Source organism: Pundamilia nyererei, unplaced genomic scaffold (assembly GCF_000239375.1).
Source record: "Pundamilia nyererei isolate P.nyererei 1_Seehausen unplaced genomic scaffold, PunNye1.0 scaffold00159, whole genome shotgun sequence".
NCBI lineage: Eukaryota > Metazoa > Chordata > Actinopteri > Cichliformes > Cichlidae > Pundamilia > Pundamilia nyererei.
Genome location: NW_005187560.1, coordinates 938,142 through 958,220, shown reverse-complemented (window position 1 = coordinate 958,220; position 20,079 = coordinate 938,142). Strand labels below are relative to the sequence as shown.

The 20,079-nt window shown below is 41.0% G+C and overlaps 1 protein-coding gene across 2 annotated transcripts in view; it reads right to left on the bottom strand.

Annotated features, from left to right (window-relative positions):
• The window catches only part of adcy2b (adenylate cyclase 2b (brain)), a 76,187-nt gene that overhangs the window by 38,815 nt on the left and 17,293 nt on the right, over positions 1-20,079 (bottom strand). For both annotated transcript variants that reach the window (XM_005745478.1, XM_005745479.1), the window contains exons 3-9: positions 15,520-15,684; positions 14,538-14,687; positions 9,219-9,367; positions 6,187-6,298; positions 5,280-5,407; positions 2,468-2,626; positions 1,744-1,876 (exon numbers count right to left, since the gene is read on the bottom strand). In XM_005745478.1, coding sequence (XP_005745535.1) covers positions 1,744-1,876; positions 2,468-2,626; positions 5,280-5,407; positions 6,187-6,298; positions 9,219-9,367; positions 14,538-14,687; positions 15,520-15,684 — 996 coding nt within the window. The remainder of the gene's footprint in view (positions 1-1,743; positions 1,877-2,467; positions 2,627-5,279; positions 5,408-6,186; positions 6,299-9,218; positions 9,368-14,537; positions 14,688-15,519; positions 15,685-20,079) is intronic.

Here is a 20,079-nt window from a genome sequence, read left to right as displayed (position 1 = left end):
AAAAAAAAAAAAATTAAATTGAATTGAATTGAATTGAATTAGATTACTGTATTTCTCCTCTCTATGGTCTACCTCAGCGGTCCCCAACCACCGGGCAGTGAGAGTTGAGGTGGGTGTAAAATTTATGGTTTTCAGGGTTTTTATTGTAATTTGTTTAATTGTATTTATCATTAAGTCAGTTTACCCGGGTCTTTTCCCATGTGTTATGAATAAATCTTCCTTTTTTTTTTTTGGTCCCGGTACTGGTTTTATTTTGTTGTATTTATCCGGCGGACATAAACCGGTCCGTGGCGCAAAAAAGTTTGGGGACTGCTGTTCTACCTCATAAATCTCTCCATAAATTGCAGTTAGTTCCAAATACAGCTGCTCGCATTTTATTCCGAATTAGATCAACTGAACATATAACACCTGTTCTTAAACAGCTCCACTGGCTTCCAGTTCACCTTCGTGTCAATTTCAAGATCCTGCTTCTTACTTTCAAAGCGCTTCATAACCTCGCTCGCCCATATATATCTGATCTTCTCCGTACATACTCACCCCCTCGTACACTTTGCTCTTCTTCAGCTTCCCTTCTGTTTGTTCCACCTGCTCGCCTGACTTCCATGGGACTCAGAGTCTTTAGCTGTTCTGCCCCAAGACTTTCGAATGCATTTCCACCAGATCTTCGGACTACAAACTACAGAACCCATCTATTTAAAATTGCATACTCTTCATCATGATTCTTAGTCTATTTTTACCTTGTTTAGCTTGTATACTTCATGCTTATTTTTTATTACCTTATGTTTTTATTTATATATTTTTTGTACTATTGTAAGGTGACCTTGAGGGTCTTTAAAGGTGCCTATAAATAAAATGTATTATTATTATTATTATTGTTGTTTACAAGAAGTTGTCTGATTGGAGCAGATGTGAAACATGCCTGAAAATCAATAAGGGAGAGCCAAATTTAAATGGCTCCTCCCCATTTTTTTTAAACCAATCACATTCATGTCTTGTTTGTACCATAATATAAAAATTTGGCACCCTAGGCTCTTGGACAGAGGGAGGTCCATGATGCCGTGTATAACTTGAACCTTCAACCATTTAATAAACTTTGAAAAATTATCATTTGAGTTTGTGTTCCTGTTCGAACCACTTTTCACACAAATTAAATCAGCAAAACTAAAAGCATTCTCCATCAGCCTCATTTGTGTTTATCATTAGCAAATATACATGCTAGCATGCTACTATGCTATAGCTGACCACGCATATTTAGGCTAAAAGTTTCTGCTGCAGTGACTGCTGCCTGCTCCACTCCGTATGTAGGGGGAGAGAGGGGCACGCACAGGCATGCTCTTTTGGCTGTCACCCACATACATTAATGCATTCCCAGCAGTAAGTTTAGCCTTCAGAACTAACTATAACCTAAACCTCTTTCTAACTTTAACCCTAAACTCGAGTCTTTACAACAGGCTGTTGGAAGGTTGTGAAAAAATGACGTTTGCAAAATGTAATAACTCTGATTGTCCAAAACTAGAACGGGTCATCATAAAGATACATGGACATGCTTTATCTTAACTCATCACACACACATGGACACAAAAACATTCAGTGAGCGTATTCTTACAGCTGTCCTCTTTTCAAGACAGTAACTTTATAACTACCATGTGATGCATTTAGGGCACATCTGTAAATTTTAGCTAACAAGAAAAACTCCTCTGCTGCTTTCTGACTGAGACTACAAGAGCTGTCATGGTATCTGACCTTGGGGTTGATGACCAGGTAGGTGACCACGTTATGTTCTTTTAGGTAGGAATCTCTGGTCTGTCCATCTCCAGGCTCTACCTTGTATGAGCCTTTCAAATGCTCCAGTGTTACTGAAGAGATATGGACCCTCCTGGAAAAGAGTAAGTGGATAGACGAAATCAGTTGAAGACTGAAGAGCTTGCATCACTGCACCACCGACGGCTCAATTGAACTTTTTTTTCTGCTCGAGCTTTGTAACTACACTACCCTGTAATTCTTGCTTTTCAGCTCGGTTGCCCTGCAAACAGAGATGGAAATATGTTTTGGATTTTTTAAATCTGGCATATTTTTCAGATAGCTTTCAGCAGGCATAACAGGAGACAAACTATTAGCAGCCCAGTGAGACAACACTGTGGCATTGGAGAGCTTATTTTCAGAGTAGCATACACATAACCACCGGCCAATTTTCTGGAGCTTGCTACAGCGCTGGGATGGCAGCCCTAATGGCCACAGAACAAATGCAGAGCTGCTTGTCAAATGAAGTAGCTATAATTGACAAAAATGCTCATAACAGGTAGAATTAGAGGAGACGGATCCCATGTCCAAAAATGTCTCAAAATGTTACCATTATTATGATGTAAAACATCTCAACAATGGAGCAGGGAAGTCAAACACTAATTGCAAAGTAGCTTTGCACCAGCAGTGAGATGAAGTAAAGCATTCTTCGGTTCATTAATCTTACCCAGGCACACCTCCAGCCTCCATGTGATTTGCTAGCGTTACATCATGTGACCACACATCATATTGCCACTTCCGGAGGCCAATCACGCCACAGAGGACATTTCCAGAATGAACGCCAACACGCATGTTGATGTCGACTCCAGTGGCGTCTCTGACCTTCCTGTGGACAGTACAGAAACGCCCTGATGTATTGTGCTCACTTTCTGTAAACAAGATCAAAAGCTTAAAGATGACTTGTTACTCCAAATTCTAGATTAATATTTTTATTGCAGGACTGTGGAATAGCTTTGCATGGTTCACACCCCGATTTGGTCTTATTGGCTATTCTTTGCAAACAAAATTTGAACAGTGGGTGGGTGGAGCTGTGTGGCTGTGATGACATTAGGGATACCAGCTATCACTGGCATTGCTAAAATCCAAGCATAGAAAAAAATTCAGAGTAGCCTGAAATCTGAGATTTTGGCTCGCAGCATAAAGCATTTCCATCCATCCGCATTAAAAACACCCACCATTATTAAAAGCACATAAATGAAAGAAAATAAGGAAAAGCATAACATGTTTAAAACACATCACAAAGTGTAGCAATGTTGCGGTTAACCTTTAGCATTAATCTGGGAGTAAAAGGAAATAGCTAGCCTGGTTAAATCAGAGGGTGAAAAGCTATGAACCGCAGACTATATAAAAGTCGGGTATATCTTCTATCAACAATGTGTAAGTGCTTTAACTCTTTACCCCCTTGAAAGCCTACCAGCAGTAATCCTTCAAGCTGAGCAGTTTCTGTCATATTTCAGACCTGCCTATAGAACAAAAGGACTGGGTGTGCATCAGCAGCTAGTGAGGGTGGTTTCTGCCCATACTGCTACCCTTGGAAAAACCTAGAAACTTTTCAAATGGTTGTCAAATCATGTCTTTTATTGGTATACATGGAGTCAAAACTCAAAAATCATTAAGGGTACAGAGGAGGTCGTCATCTTTATGAGAGAAACAACGACCAGAGGGCAACTATTCTGGTTGCCAGAAGACTTCCAGTTATACAGAAAACTGTGTGACCACAGTAAAAGCATTCCTGATGAATTTACAGGTTCAGGTCACATTGATTGCAAACATTATGTTTATTTTAGTGCTGTCAATAGATTGAAAAAAATTTACACATTACTCGCACAATTTTCTGTGCTTAATTACGATTAATTGCAATTACTTGATCAATAGCCTGGTTGCAATTACATTTTTTTCAACTTTACATTTAAGCTTGTAACGGACATTTATGCAATATAATGAAGTAAATGCAGAAAAAACACAGAGGATGTATGCTTAAATTCAAAGAGAATTTGAATAGTTTTCTTCAATCTTTTAACACAGGTTCACTCCTGTGAAATACCTATGAGTATATAGTTTTTAAAAAGTTGTAAGTATTCACTAATATATAATATATATTAGTGCTCTAAAACAATTAAAATGTTTAATCAAATTCATCACAGGGTTACTGTGGATTCATTTTGATTAATCACAATTAAATATCATTCATTTTTATTCTACATTAATCGCTTTTCATTTTGCGTGAGCAAACAGGCTTGAGAAAAAGGGAAAATATACGCACTTAACATGAATGTTCAAGATGTTCAATAAACATGTTAACAAAAAACTCTGTAAACATTTATCCTCTCTCTCTGTCACTCTCTCTGGAAGGCACTTCATGTCCTTGAAACGAGGAACCAAATCTATGTAAAGCTCGTGTTCTCTGTGTCAGTCGATATGTCCGAGGTCGACTTACTGAGGCCCTGATGCTCCATGAGTGGTTTGTCGCAAGCTGGGTGACACGTTAGCCAAAGTGCTAGCAGCATCCCCGACTCACGTGTGCTTCGCGTTAATGTGACATTTTAAGCTGGAAGTGCTTCGGTGAAAAGAGAATTCCTTCTTGCACAATGTGCATAAGACTTTATGTCGGTCGACTGTTCCGTCTTGTTAGTCTTTTAATACTCAAATTTCACATCGAGGGGGCCAATCTGCGTTTATCATCTTCCATATTGAGCTGATTGGTTCAGCTGCCCGTCACTACCAGATCAACTGCCCATTTGCACATGTGCGAAGGTAACTCTACTTGGACAAACTGCCCGAAATACCTTGATGGAAACATTTCAGGGATTTTGAGTCATTCTGCACTCCAGATGCGTTAATTGCGTGAAAATTTTTAATCGTGTTGACCGTGATGGTGGATTAATTTGCGTTAACGCGTTCATTTTGACAGCACTAGTTTATTTTGCAAATTATGGCTGCATTTAGAATCAGAAAACAAGAAAATTGTTGAGTTTTTTTCTGTATTATTATAGGGTCTTTACGTTATAAATAAAGAACCTTGAGGTGACTGTTATTGTGATTTTGTGCTAGATAAATAAAACTGAATTGAAAGTGTCTAACCAACCACACGCTGTCTCAGCATGTCACAAGTGGCCATCTTTAATCTGATTGTGATTAAAGGTCAGTGTTGAAAAGCTAATATATTAGCCTATGAAACGAATGCGCGTGTGTTCACGCGTGAATGGAGACACACAGACAGATAGCAGAAGAGGGAGAAACCAGGCTAATATATTTTGTCGTTTGTTTGAATATTTTATTTGTCCATTCTGGAGGCTTATCGTATTGCGTTCACACTGTGTTTACTCCAGAGTTCAAACAGAGCTGGAATCGAGTCTGGCATTCCTTCTGCTCAGTCTGTTTGACAGCTGTGTGTTTGTTTGTGTTTGCGTTTCCCTTTGTGTGAGAGAGAGCGAAAAAAAAATACGGGTGAAAAGAGAGGGAAAGATCTGGTGTTTTACTTGATGGCCTCACACATATCCAGGCCCATCTTCACGCAGTTCCTGGCGTGGTCAGGCAGTGATTCGGGCAGGCCAGACACACAGTAGTAACAGTCTCCCAGGATCTTGATTCGCATGCATTCATTTTCCTTTAAAAAGCAGAAAGAGAGAAGGAAGCGAATTGCAGCCATTATCAAACTCTTTCATATCCAAATCTGTCCAAAATTATTATCATCTTTATTAATCCTCAACTATTTTATTCCTTCCTTACCTCCATCTAACCCTCATGCACAGAGTCACATCCATCAAGCCCAAAATCATACACCCACACGTAAAGCATATTAGCTCTTATTCCACATGTGGGAAGTGTAACAGCTCATCGTTGGACTGGGTTTATGTAACAGCAGCTTTGTCAGACGGGAGGACAGAGCTGCTGGACACAAAGCAAAGAGAGCCTGACTAAACTGTTGAGACCCACGTAGCTAAGAACCCCTGAGACCGCGAGATACACTCTGACCAGCCCACGCACGCACGCAGGGCGCTCCGGGAAAGCGCGGCAGGAAGGCTGACAGAGGCCGCAGGACCGAGAAAAAATGTATTTCGAGGCCACGTTTCATCTGGTAGACAACACCAGACAGACCTCGTTCTCTCATCTTGGTTACTTTCTAATTAAGCCGTTCTAATTTAGTACATTAATTCAAGCTTCAGATGACATTACCCTGAAAGCACTACATGTGAACCAAGACCAACTGTTTCATGTCTTCCATTATTTCCTCATTAAATTCAAATGAATTTCTGATTAAAATGCCATTTGCTGCTTTGATTTATGGAGGCTCTTACTGCATGATGCATATGACTGTGTCTATTTTAATCATACAGAGTGGGTATACGTACAGTAAATTCAGTTGAGAGTGTCTTTTCGGTTTACCTTCGCGATCTGGTCAAACTTGCCGAAGAGTTCGTTCAGCATGTGCACGAGCTCGCCTGGGGAACAGTCACTGGCCAGCCTGGTGAAGCCCACGATGTCTGCGTAGAGAATGCTGTAAAAACAAAGATAAAGAACACTGTTAAAAGGAAAACCATTGTGTAATGTAGTACAGTGCAAAAGTCCTTCTTTATATTTTGCTTCCATGTACTTTTAAAGTGGTCTCGAGCAGCAGTTTTCCAGACTTTTTGAAGCAATTTCAAAGTTTTTCTTCAGTCATTTGTTGCTCTTTCACTCATTTTCAGTCCAGTCCTTTTACTGACAAAGGATCAATTTTAAATGATATCTTTAAGTACTTTGTTATCAGCAGCAAGATGCAAAAATGCCAACACCAAACTTTTTGTCAGGACCTGGGTCTGTGGGACCCCAAGGTTCATGAGGACTTGTTTACTTGTTGTTGATGTGTGTGTATGCTGCTGTCCCTGTTTCCCTGCTTGCGGGCGTGTGTGTGTGTGGCTGTACCTGGCAGGGACACACCCACCAGACCTGAAGGTGGGTGTGTCCCTGCCAGGTAGCTGGCCACACCTGAGGAAATGATCACACACCTGCAGCCTCGTCGGAGGAGCTACTTAGGAGTGTGTTGGAGCTTTCTCAGTGAGAGTAAGCCTGCTGCAGTTTGAGAGTGTCTAACGGCTGCCTCTGTCATTTCCCAGGAGGAGCGTGGAAATGAGAGGGCAACAAGCATGGGGTGCGTGGACACTTGGAAGCGAGGACACAGAGAAGACACGGCACCAGAGTCTGGGGCGCGCAGGGATTTATTTGTGTGTGATTATTTACTGTGCTGTAAATAAATGCACTGCTGTCATTGTAGAGTCCTGCATTTTGGGTCCACCTTCCCCGCCTCCCCACGGTCTGCCATACAGACCGTGACAATTTTATTCATTGATGAGAGTTAAGAACACAGAAAACCACCATTAGATTTTGAGTCACTACTAAATACCACCTAGGAAGTATCTGAATGGTTTAATTTTTCACAATGACAATCATCCCAAACACTCCCAGTGCAGTAAAAGCATATCTGGAAAGGAAAACAATAAGTCATGGATTGGCCTCCCCAAAACTCAGAACTCAACATTATTGAAGCAGCGTTGGATCATCGTGACAAAGAGTAGATCAAAAGGCAGTCCACATCCAAAGAAGAGCTGTTAATGTCCTTCAAGAAGCCTGGAGTACTACTCCTAAGGACTCCTTAAAGAAATTACATGAAAGCTTTCCTTTGGAGTTCAGGCTGTGTTGAAGAAGGAAAGCCATTAGAACTGTTCAAATTTTGTTTTTACCTTATATACTTAAGCAATTTGGTGTCGACAGCAAACATCCAAAGAAGAGCTTTGAATGTCCTTTAGGAAGCCTGGAGAATTGTGCTTGAAGACTACTTGAAATGATGAGAAAACTGTCTAACAGAGTTCAGACTGTTATGAAGAAAAAGGTGGCCATACCAAATATTGACTTGTATATACTGAATTGTGCCAACTGTGTTTTTCTGTGCTGTCTGGGAGCATTTTTAATGGAATTATCTGACAAATAATGAAGCTTCTGTGGGCCAAGAAATCCAAGAAGTTGTGTTTCAGTTTTGTTGGATGAAATTCATGGATTTTATTAATCTATCGCTAAGCCAGCAGGTATCTGTGAGTGTGCACGGCGTCTGTAAAGTTTAGAGATAAAGATGAGCTTATAACTTTAGCGCTCCACCATCTGGTTCAAATATAGCTTCAAAAAATTTGCACTGCAGTTGGCAATATACCGCCACTGAGGCTTTACAGTGGAAACTAGGATACCCAGGCAATAATATGATTTACATATTAGCGGCGAGTAACGTTGGTAAGTTGATACAAGATGCTGGAGAACTCGTGGGATTGGAGTCCAGAGTTCACAAACCAATAAGTGACGTAACGGTTGCTGCATCAGCCTTTATGTAACTCTATAATGACAACAGCTCTCTAACACCTGTGCTGCTGATTCAACTTTTGGAGGCTGTAGTTTCTCATCATTGTAACTCTTATAAAGCAGCATAAACTGCATGTTCTATACTTATATACAATTTTTAATGGTTAAAATGTATTTTTTTTTTAAAAACAGGAAAGGTGTGTGCACTGTAAAGCAACCATATTCACACATTACATTTCCAGCTATCTATCTCGCGATGTGCCAGCGTTTAGTATGTGACCATCTCCCGAAAGAGAAAGAATGGTATGATCTTCAGCCAAGCCTATTACTGCAGCTGGAGAACTGATAATGGGGTAGTACCTGTTTGGCTCTCTGCTAGCTGACTCATTTAAGAGGATCCCAGCAAAACTGCATTTCCACCTGCACCTGTTCTTTGTTCTGGAAAGATTTCCCTTGTCTCGGCCATCACTGTGAGCTGGACCATGTGAGATTTTGTTATTATTGGAGAGATAATAGGCAGATCAACATGAGACACACACATTCATCCACACACACACACCTGAGGCCTGCTTAAATGAGGCACGGTGCTATTTCTCCTGTGAAGCTCCATGATGAGGGTAAAAACAGATTTTTAGAGGGCATTTGGTGAAGAGGCTCTCATAGTAAGCCTGGGTTTGTGTACTCTGTTACTATGAACCCCCTCAGTACAGAGGAGGATGTCATCGGGAAACAAGGACAGAGGCTCCTGCTCATTTCGCAAAGTGACCTCAGAGGACAATAGAGGTGGATTAACTCTGAGGTGAATTCAGTCATGAAAGGAAAGAAGAAAATGGGATGTAAAGAGGATGGCCCAAAAAAAGTGGTTTGAGGAAAAGAAATGAAATTACAGGACATGACAGAAGATGTGAAGATTGCAGTAATATACAGTAGGAGAGATCCACCTATAAGAGCTGGTGGAGGGTGGAGGACAAAGGTGGGTGAAGTGTGAGCAGGAGGACAGGATAGCATACGAGCAATCAGGAGCTAAGATGAGAGCAGAAAGTAATCATCTTTATCATGTGGAGGTACAGAGAAAGGAGAGGGACACTTACCTGACATTGGTGTGCCGCTGCACGTAGAGGTTGTGGAAGTTGTTGGTGCTCTCAGTTCGACCGAAATTCGGTCCCTGAAGCCTCTGGATGATCTCAGCTTTCATCACTCTGGCTATGTGAGCAGGCAGTAGGGATAACAGCAAGCGCTCCTACAGGGAGGGAGATGTGGGGGGAGGAATGCAAGGCAGGCAAGGCAGGCAAGGCAGGCGGTTAACGTAGTTTAAATGTTAACAGTGAATAACAATGGCAGGTTGATAAAGAGACTTTGTCTTTCTGATATACTATGATATGGAAATAATCGGTTTTGTTTCCACCAATCAAACAGAAAGGCTCCACGAGTACAAAAATCTTAATTCCCATTCAAACTGGTTTAAATAATTTGCTCCCTGAAACTGAAAGCTGAGCTCCTTTTCTAGGAGACCTAAAGGATCACATGTAGTGTCTGACAAGGAGTAGTGCATAATTAAGTCTGTTCTACTCTATTCTCTTCTGTTGTCATCCACAGCTAATATTTAACCTATTTTTACATCCCTTAATGATGGCTCATTGGGGCTAATTTTTCAAGCACTGAGCACAGGAAGCCAAAGTCAAGCACTGAAAATCTCTCGAGGCACATTTTCAAATATGCAGTGTGTCATGGGAAACCAGGTTCTGCGCATTTTTAGGCTGCCGGTTAAATGAGTGATTGAATGGAACATTAAGGTAAATGCACTTGGTAACCTCCAGTGGTGTCAAAATTAATGTGGAAGTGCAAAAATTGCAGTTCAGTCAGCGGTACTATAGATAATAACAATAATTTATATTTGGAGTTGTGGCGCTGCGTGGGCGCTAACAGCCACTGCTGAAAAGATCGGCAGAGAAGTTATCAGTGACAACAGAGCTGACACTAATTCAGAAAGAGCAAGAAAGCATAAGATGCGGTCCAGGTGTGTTGCAAAGTGGCTTGCAGACAAAAGCATTTTTTTAAGCCGCTTTCAGCCACTTCCTTATTTACATGGGGTCCTCGAAGCAGGTAGCTCTGCATGTTTGATTTGGTAGATTTTTGTAGGAGAAACCCTACCTGCCATAATCCCAAAGGCATTTGTGTTTTCTCTTGAGACTGAACCAGGCATGTGAGTTTTGGCTGTCAGCTTTTTTGTCAGCATTGAATCAGGAGAGTTGCTGGGATTGCAGCTGAGGTGAGCTTGACGTTGTTGACTATGTGAGCTTCCACCATTAACAAATAGTTAAATAGCCCCACTGGGAATTTTTTTTATAACCACCCATTCAAATTGTATTACCCATTTAACATCCACCAAATCACCTGTCTACTCCATTAGGATCCATCTGTTTTTATCAAAGTTTTGGGTTGTTGTGCATAACTAAATGGAAATGCTAATGAAAGAAGAGCTGCATAGCAAAATGCACTGTTGAAACTTTAGTTTCTGAAAAATGTGATTCTTTAGCATAAGGCTAAAATACAACCAAATGGTAGTCCTATCCCTAATGGGTGACAGGTATATGTTGTTCTATTATTGTAACAGCTAGCTATCTGCTAAACATCACCTCAAGCCGGTTTTTAGTCAGTGAACTGGATCCCTGAGTGTGTTTTGGGGTGACAAATGATGACTTGCTGAGAGGTTTATTATTGTATTAACAGTCCAAACAAAAATGAGCTCAAGTTTTATATCATTTTATTTCAGTATGTATATGTAGCCACTTAGGCGCTACTTGCATCTGTATGATGCGCCAGTTGTCACAATGAGGATTGATGAGGACCGAAATGCATGTTAGCTAGCTGATCACAAGTCAAATATGAACCAAGTCCAAAGGGAGGTGGAAACAATCAGAGAATTGATGGGAGACAGACATGAAGTAAAACTACAATAGGTAACCTACAAAGTTGTACAGCAAGTTCATGAAATGCAAAATAAAAAATGCAGCGAGAAGGTCCGTGCTAAACATGAAAGCAGACAAGGGAACAGGCAAAAGATAAAGATGAGACAGAGGACGGAACAGACGGGGAAACACATAGGGAACTAAAACGACTACAAAGAATGAAAATAAGTGAATGACCCAAACTGTGAAACTGAATCATGTACATCCATTTTTTATATACAGTCATAATGAAAATTTAGATGCCATATAGATGTACCTTTGCAGTGATGTAAAATTTATTTGACCTATTATAGTCCCTAGTCCAAATCATTGATTTCTTTCTCATTTTGTAGGTTTTTCTACATTTCCCAAAAAGCATCTTAAGCATCTGATGAACACTGCTGTGCAGCTGCATTTGCTGGAATATCTCAGAAACTGAAATGCCTCGTGGCTGAAGTCAACAAAAGCACACAGGTGGCTGTTGGCAGTGATCTGGGTCTGTTTATCACATTTTGCTTCCGAGGATTCATCTCTTGTCTGATTTTTGAAGGCTACATTATTGTTGCACAAATACGACTATACAAACGACTCTGACAGCTGCTGGTGATTTTTTAGAAAGTTTACCTACGCTTTGGAAAAGTCATGTCATTATACAGTGAGGAGAAAAATGCAGAACCAGAGATGTAAGATCCATCACCCTTCGCTGTTGTGTAACCAGAAGTTTTTGCTTTAATTTAGCACCATACACACTTGCATAGAGGGTGATTTTGGCGTGCATGTGCAAGCGTGTGGGCATGTGTGTGGGTGTGTGTGCATGTTAGAGAGAGTGAATAGCTGCCTGAGGGGGTGTGACTCATAAATGCAGCTCACAGCAGAGAGGGTCATTACATTGTTCACACACCACGGGCTCATTTCCTAAAACACAGCAGCAAATTAAGTCGAGAGAGGGACCAGGGGCTCTAAAAATAGAAACCAATAGCAACACTTGCTCTTATTTACTTATTCAGCGCCGGAGCAATATGAACACTCCACTGTGAGCATGCACAATAGGTATAATAGCCTGGGGAGATGTAGTGTTATTAATCATGTGTTTGATTAATCAACTAAAGTTGTGTGTTCAGTCGCTGAATGAGATTTGTTTTATGCAGTGGCATTTGTGTGCGTCCTCACACAGTGATGCAGATACTGGTGCTGAGGAACAGATGCCAGCTTAGTTATAAAACATAGATCAACAGATAGACTCTGCTGACCTATGTTCACAAATAAAACATGTAAATAACTTAACAAGAAATAACAAGAAATGGTAACTACACCTAAATTCAGCGTTTTTACAAAAAAGATTCCTGTAGTAAGTAAGCAACTTTTTACAAACTTAGCAAGTTAAAAAATGATTAAAAAACTCATAGTCAATGCCAAGTGCGTACACTGCAGGTTATTAGTGTGCACGTTCATATGTCATTTCCCTGGTTGGAAAGAATGGCTAATGTCAGGGCAAAGACGCTAATGTCAAGCAAATGTCACCGCATAATGCCACTTAGACATGACGGACTTACCAACTCCTCATCCCTGACAAAACTAAGAAGTGAAATATTTTGGTAATTAAAACAGAGGCGGTTTGAATTTAATGTGGGCACTCATATTAAGAGACAGATAGCAATAACGAGGCTTAGGACAAGGCAGAGGCCAGCAAGGCCTTGAGCTAATTATAAAAATCAGCATGCAAATAGGATGCTTGCCTTTGCCACTTAGCAGTAAACACTAAGTATAGTCAAGGCTAAATAGAAATATTACATCTGTGTGTTTGTAAAGGTAATACATTTTGATTGATTACGGTGCTTGGTAGAGATCACGCAAGACATCAAATCCTGGATTAGAATCCATCTAACCCAGGACCATCTTTAGGGTTTACAGAGATATATTCACTCAAATATCCAATCATTACAACCAAGGTATGCAGAAAAACCATCTCTGCACCAACAACATTTAGAACTTTGCAGCAGATCATTTACAGCAGCAAAAGACACTCTGTGAGCTAAGAGCAGGAATCTGAGACCATAATTCGCACTAGCTTGCCTAAATTGGACAATATAAGATTGGAAAACGGTTGCCTGATTTGATGAGTCTCAAGAATTCATCAGAATTTGGTATAAACAGCATGAAAGCATGGATCCATCCTGCTTTGTATCGGCGGTTCAGGCTGGAGATGGTGATGTAATGGTGTGAGAGGATATTTTCTTGGCACAGTTTGGGCCCATTAGTAGTTGAGTATCATTTAAATGGACATAATGGGAGTGACATTTCGGACTATATCACAAATCTCAAACTGTTTTTTGAACAAAACAGTGAGTTAACTGTACTCAAATGGCTTCTCAGTCCAGTAGAGCACCGGTGGGATGTGGTGGAATTCGAGATTCAGATGATTGATTGACAAAATCTGCAGCAATTGTGTGATGTTTTCATGTCAACATGGACCAAAATCTCTGAGCAATGTTTCCAGCACCTTGTTGAATCCATGCCATGAAGAATTAAAGCGGGTCTGAAGGGAAAAGGGAGACCAACTCAGTCCTAGCAAGGTGTAACTAATGAAGATTAGTTGGGTACCATTAGTTGATGTCAGTGGGTGAGTGTAACTAATCTCAGGACACCTGAAAGAGATCCCTAAATCAGATATGTGGTCAATGGATTGATATGTTTACTAATGAGTGGATGAATGGAGCAAGAAAAGAAGTCAAAGATAATGACTCTCTACCAAATTCACTGCAATCTATCCAATTAGCGTAGCTATTTTTGAATGTATTTAATACTTTTTTTAGTGCCAAAATTTGACAGGCCTGTTTTGTAACTTCAAAATGGGAACTTCTCCAACTCTTAACAGCTTGTGGAGTAATTTCTAAGGGAACCGTGGATGGATGGATTCTAGGCAAAAATACATAGGATATGACGCTTGTCATGCACAAAGTTTCAACACAAACTCTGCTTGAGAACCAAAAGCTGTTGTAGTTTCAGATAGTATTTTGTTAGCGATGGAACAAAATGATGGAAAGTGGCTGGAACATTGGGAAGGAATCAAGCTAGTTAGCAAGTTAGCCCCATAGCTGCTATTTTGGTAGCTAATGAATTGTCCGAGTTAGCAACAAAACTAAAGCTGACAAACATTAGCCAGTTCCCAGTACACATAATGTTTGAGCCCCAGAGTAGAGTTAGCATGACTGTTGGATTTGCAGACAGTCAAACTAGTGGACAGAAGAAGCAAAAGCAGGATAATACCCTGAGGTACCCCTGAGCAAGGTACCGTCCCTACACACTGCTCCCCGGGCGCCCAATGGCTGCCCACTGCTTCACTGAGTGAATGGGTTAAATGCAGAGAGGGATTTTCCCCACGGGGACCAATAAAGTACACACTTTCTTCTTTCAAAAATAATAACCAAGAAGTAACAAAAGTATGGCTCTCAAAGTGTGTACCTGTTGGTGCTTTTCAAACTCCAGCTTGATGGGAGACTTGATGCAGTTGCAGGTGTCCTGATAGGTCTGTTTGAGTGCCAGGTCCATCAGATGCTTGTGATATGCCCCAGCCAAGTTTCCACAGGTGAAGATTATCACATTGGCTAAGATCTGCCACACACAGGCACACAAACATGGAAGAAATAAGCAATTAAGAGCTGACCTATATTGCAAATATGATTGTGCCAGTCATTTTTCCACTATACGACCTTTCCACTTAAGCCTCTGTTATTACCTTGTAAAACCAGGCGAGAACACACACTTTTGCAGTGCTTTCCACCACCGTGTCAACCACAAGCTCTTTACAGTGTGGACCTGCATATGAATAAGTTGTCCTTGGTGCCGTATCCAAGATCATGCTTTGCCTTTGAACACTGGTTTATTGTTAGAGTACTTTTCCACTCTGCATGTGTGAGTGTGTGAGAGCGAAGAAAGCTATTGAAGGCTGTTGTGATTACAGTGTTTTTACTCTGATGGTTGATTGGAGTGTGTGTGTGTTTGTGTGTGCGTGTGTGCCAGCAGCAGCAGAAATGGATCTGATGCCAAATCAATTCTACTTCACTTCATGTTTCTGCACGCTTATTGACGTTTATGGATAATATTTTTCTCTTATCGGTCTGCGGCGAGACTCTCTTTGTTTTACTGTATCAACAGTCCATTCAGTTAGAGCCAGTTTTGAAGGGCTGTTCCCTGAGTGCGGTAAAAGGCCCTTCACATTACTCTGGAGGCCCTGCTGAATGTGCTCGATTATACAGGATAGGTTCATTGTTTTACAACCCAGACGCTGCACCTCATCATTTTTAATCATGCTTGGAAAAACATTAGAGAACAAGTTTTCATGCTGCAGCTAATATGGAGAAGAAATTACATATGCAGCACAAGCAGGAAGTCATGGAAAATATATCGGCAGATTCCAACAGCGTGGCTGTGTGTTCAGGTTTACCTGCCAGACTAAAGGATCCTCCAGGTCTGTGTCGCGGGTGGTCAGACAGACACTGAGAGTGATAGTGTGTGAGAAGCAGGTGATTCCACTGGCGATAATGGCCCCTCTCATGGAGAAGGGAAGCATGGTGTAGACAACAAACACGATAAAGAGGAAGAAGGAGACCTGGAAACGGGAAAGCAAGAGCAGGTGAAGGTGCAAATTTGTCTAAATTAAACCACACGCATTAATACAAACAGCTTTGACAAGAAGTTCCCAAATGTAGAAATATGCTTGCAGCTGAATCCCAGCAGAGAGCTCTGCTGTACGTGTTCCCACTTTGTCTGCTGTTTGCCTAAATACAGAACACAGCTGAGTGGGCTGCCAGTGCTTCTTTGCTAAGAGATCCAACGATAAACTGCTGATCCTGTGATAAATCATTAGAGATGAGTGGGCTGCTCACTTAGTTTTCACAAAAATCCTCTGCTAAATTGTCCAGAAAACAAGCATACAACAAATCAGAGCATCACAAGTTATTAAATGACTGCTCAAATATGTCTTTCCATGTGGGAATAACATATTGTAACAATTACACGAGGAGTTTGTTGCTTGATTTCTGTGATCAGTTGTACCTCTTTTTTTGATTTCCATGAGACAGTTTTACTCCGATTGCTTATCAGCTCCTGCTGTGGATGTGCACATGCATGTTTCTGTGTGCTGTGCGTGCGCATCAGCATATTTTTCACTGATACCTCATGCCTTAACCTCCCACTTCGTCTCTGTGCACTTCCCCTGCTGTCACTCCACCTCTTCCTGTTATGGTGGCTTTGGTGGCAACCAGCGTGATGAGGTCACAGCTTCAACTAGGACACCAGATCAACTTTGACCTTCCTGCCTGTCTGTTTATTTCCTGTGCCTATCAGGTTCAGAAAGTCAGCCTGCAAACAGGAGTTCACTACAGGTGACAGCTCTGAGTGGATGGTTTCTCCTGAAAAGAAACCGATAATTTCTAGACCTCGATTTGTGTCTTACCTTATTATGCATGTAAACTTTAAGCTTTAAATACACTATGGCCTGCATTTCTCAGTTATTTCGGGGTTTATATGGATGCTTGGAAATCCTTTGAGTCCTTGGGTTTTGGATAAAGTGTTTGAAATTGCTAGAAATTTATTAGCTTTTTTAATAAGACTAAATGAAAAGCTTGCTTTTGGGAAAACATTTCTCTTTGAGCCTCACTTAACACACAGTCTGTAAATGTGTGGTTAAAGTATGAGCGGTGCTCTCTAATGGATAGTGATGTGCGATACCACTGATTTCCTTTCCGATCCGATACCAAGTAATATTCAGGGTGGTATCGACGATACTGAGCCGATACCGAGCCGATACCGATATTTTGTACAAAAACTTATTTTATTTATTGTATCTCAAATTATAGCGTCATAATGATTACAGGACATCAGATTACTTGTTCTTATCACTTAATAACGCAGGATTCATCATATAGAAATAAAAAAAAAACTGAAGTTGTGCTATTTGAACACGTTGCCTGCCTGCATCACTAATGGACTCCGTGAGAGACGTCTGTCTCGCCCTAGCAGCACCTGTCCCTCTCCTCCTCTTCAGTTCGCCTGAACATACGCTCGTCATGTTCTGTGATGTGATTTACTCTGAGGTGTTTGACAAGGTTAGTGATGTTGCCACAACCATACATGCCAACCCTCCCGATTTTTCCGGGAGAATCACGAATTTCAGTGCCCTTCCCGGAAATCTCCCGGAGCCACCATTCTCCCGAATTTCTCCCAGTTTTCCACCCGGACAACAAAATTGAAAAACCATATCGCAGAATTCATAGCGCGGCCAGCCAATTCTAGTTTCCAACAATGGCGGCAGCGTCTTAGTTTTAATATTACTCTTATTTCTCTTTCTGGGTCGCAAAAAAACCTTTTAACATATTTTCAGGTGAGTATGTAGCTGTGTAAACTTCAAATATCTGAGCTGACCTACACATCGTTTTCAAACCCCCACGGTCTTTCACTACTCGGGTTAAACATGATATATAAGTCACTTTGATAACTTAAAAATGTTATTGTTTGACTTTTTCAGTGGTTTATTTGTTCGTGAGTGGGCTGAAGAAAAATATGGACTTGTTTTAGTAGACCCTGTGTCATAAAAAACAACACACACCCACTGACTTAACTGACTTTAAATTTTTATATACAAATTTCAGCCGGCACAGTGCATTTCAGAATTTAATGAAGCATAACATACAACCATTTTAGCAGTCAGATTTGAAGAGTTGGTTGAAACAGCATGAAACCTCACATGAAACTGAATTATTAAACATCCATCACAATAAAAACAGCTAAATCCGTTTAGACTTCCTCTTCCAAGCACCTGATGTCCATGGAAATTGATTTCTGAGCCAAGGTGATAAGGCAACTTTTCAGAGGATTAGCAAAACTCTAATTAAATTTTGAATTAATGTTTAGCTACTGAGTAATTTTTTCTTGATTGGAGGTCTAAAATATGTTTAATCGGTACATACCCTCCAATGCTAGATGCTAAAATTGGGTTCAAATTGCTTAAAAAGTCAAAGTAAAATAGATTTCTAGATAAAAACTAAATAGTCCAAAAACAGTAAATGGGCTGGTTCTCATGTCATCTATGTCATAAAAGGAGCTTTTTACAACATATCTCCTCATAACAAGAGGAGTGTTCTTGTTTGGCAACGTCATTCTTAATATCTTTTCAAGGTCTTTTTGTTGGGTGGGTCCCAAACTTCCTGTCTATGAAGTTCTCACTGGAAGTGTAAATTAACTTTGTTCTGCTTTCCTGCAGTGAAGTCAACAATTGATTGAAATTTACAATCATTTCTAATTTAATTTAGTTGCACTTTGAAAACCCTGGCTTTAGAATTTGTCAGAATTTTTAGCACAGGACATGGCTTTAGTGTGACTATGTATTCTTATGTGTACCACAGATGTCTTGGGCTAAAACATCCATCTTTAGAGTGACTCAGTTCAACTTTGTGAGAGCTGTAGAAACCCTGCGCTCTGTTCCGCTTGAGGAAAAAAACAGATAGTCAAAATCAACGCTGCGGACATAATTTGCAGCAACGGGTTACAGAGATTTCTTCTCTCGCTAGCATGCAGTGTTTTATCAAGCCAAATCACAGCTAGAACATTGGATATAAGTAATTGTTTGGTTGACCTGAATGCAGCGAGCACACACACACACACTGAGGTGTTTTTGTGTAGGCTTAGACCTTCTGTTACTAAGGGAACCAACAAAGGGAAGGATGCTGACGTCGGAGCAGATGTAGCGTTTTGAAGGCCGTGTATATTTTTGCCATAACCTTCAACTCCTTACCCTGAACTCTCACCTCAGCATCGGGGAGGGGGGTGACTAAAGGGGTATGTGGTTAGTCGGAGTGTGTGACACTGGGTGTGTTCAGGTGGCTGCGTGGAATTGAGAATGGCAGTCCAATTTCAGGTGCGTCACCTGCTTCTGTGTGCCACACAGACAGGCAGGCAGACACCGTCTCCACGGCTTTCTATCCTGAATCCTAATACAGCCTCAAACACTCCGACATGAGTCCTGCAGCCATCATATCACTTCAGCGCCTTCCATGACTTTTTCTCCCTCTGCCCTGCTCTGTGTGCTTCAAGCATAAGCGATGCATGCTTACCCGCCTCCTAATGCAAACACAGACAGATGCACAGATGCATGAATACTCCCATTTAAAAAGGTTTTGCTCTCCCCTCCTAAGAAGCAACACCCTGTTTTTTTTTTTGTTTGTTTGTTTTTTTTGGGCAGGTACGTACTAACACGCACAGGTAAAAGTGACTATATCTTGATTATTTGGCACCAGGTGTGACAGCTATGTTCCATCTGCCTTCTGGAAAGAGCCGTGGCCTTCAGAGAAATTAAATAAAGAGCAGACTAACAGGCTACTGCGGCTAGATAGTGGCACACATGGCTAAAGATATATTTCTGTGTGCGCCTGTGTGTGTGCGTGCGTGCGTCTGTGTTTACAACAAAAGCAGGTGAGCCAGCTCAGAATGGGGTGGTTGAGAGTGGTGGAGGGTGGGAGTGGGAGAGAGGGGGTCCAAAGTGAATGGCTGAAGAGAGAAGCAGCTTCTCCCGGCCTCTGTCTTTGTGGCCTTTCTTTCTCTTTCTGTCAGACCCTTACTGTTATTAGCTCCGTGTGCTCCATCAGACATGCTGTTCTCTCAGTAATCACAATCAATCCAGCCCACCGAGAGCAGGCAGCAGCTCCAACTGTTCTCCTCTCACAGGATTTCTGCTCCCCTGCATCTTTCTTTCTTTCTTTCTTTCTTTCTTTCTTTCTTTCTTTCTTTCTTTCTTTCTTTCTGTCTTTCCCCTGTTTGTTATTACCTTTTTTCTTTTCTCACTCCTTTCCTGCCTTCCTTTTCTCATTTTTTCTTTTCGCTATCCTCCTTTCTTTCCTTGTTTTCCTTTCTTGTTGCTTTCTTTCCTAATGCTTTTATTTCCCACCTTTTTCCTTCTTTTCCATTTTCCTTCATTGATTAAGTGTTTCTTTCCTTACCTAATTCTTTC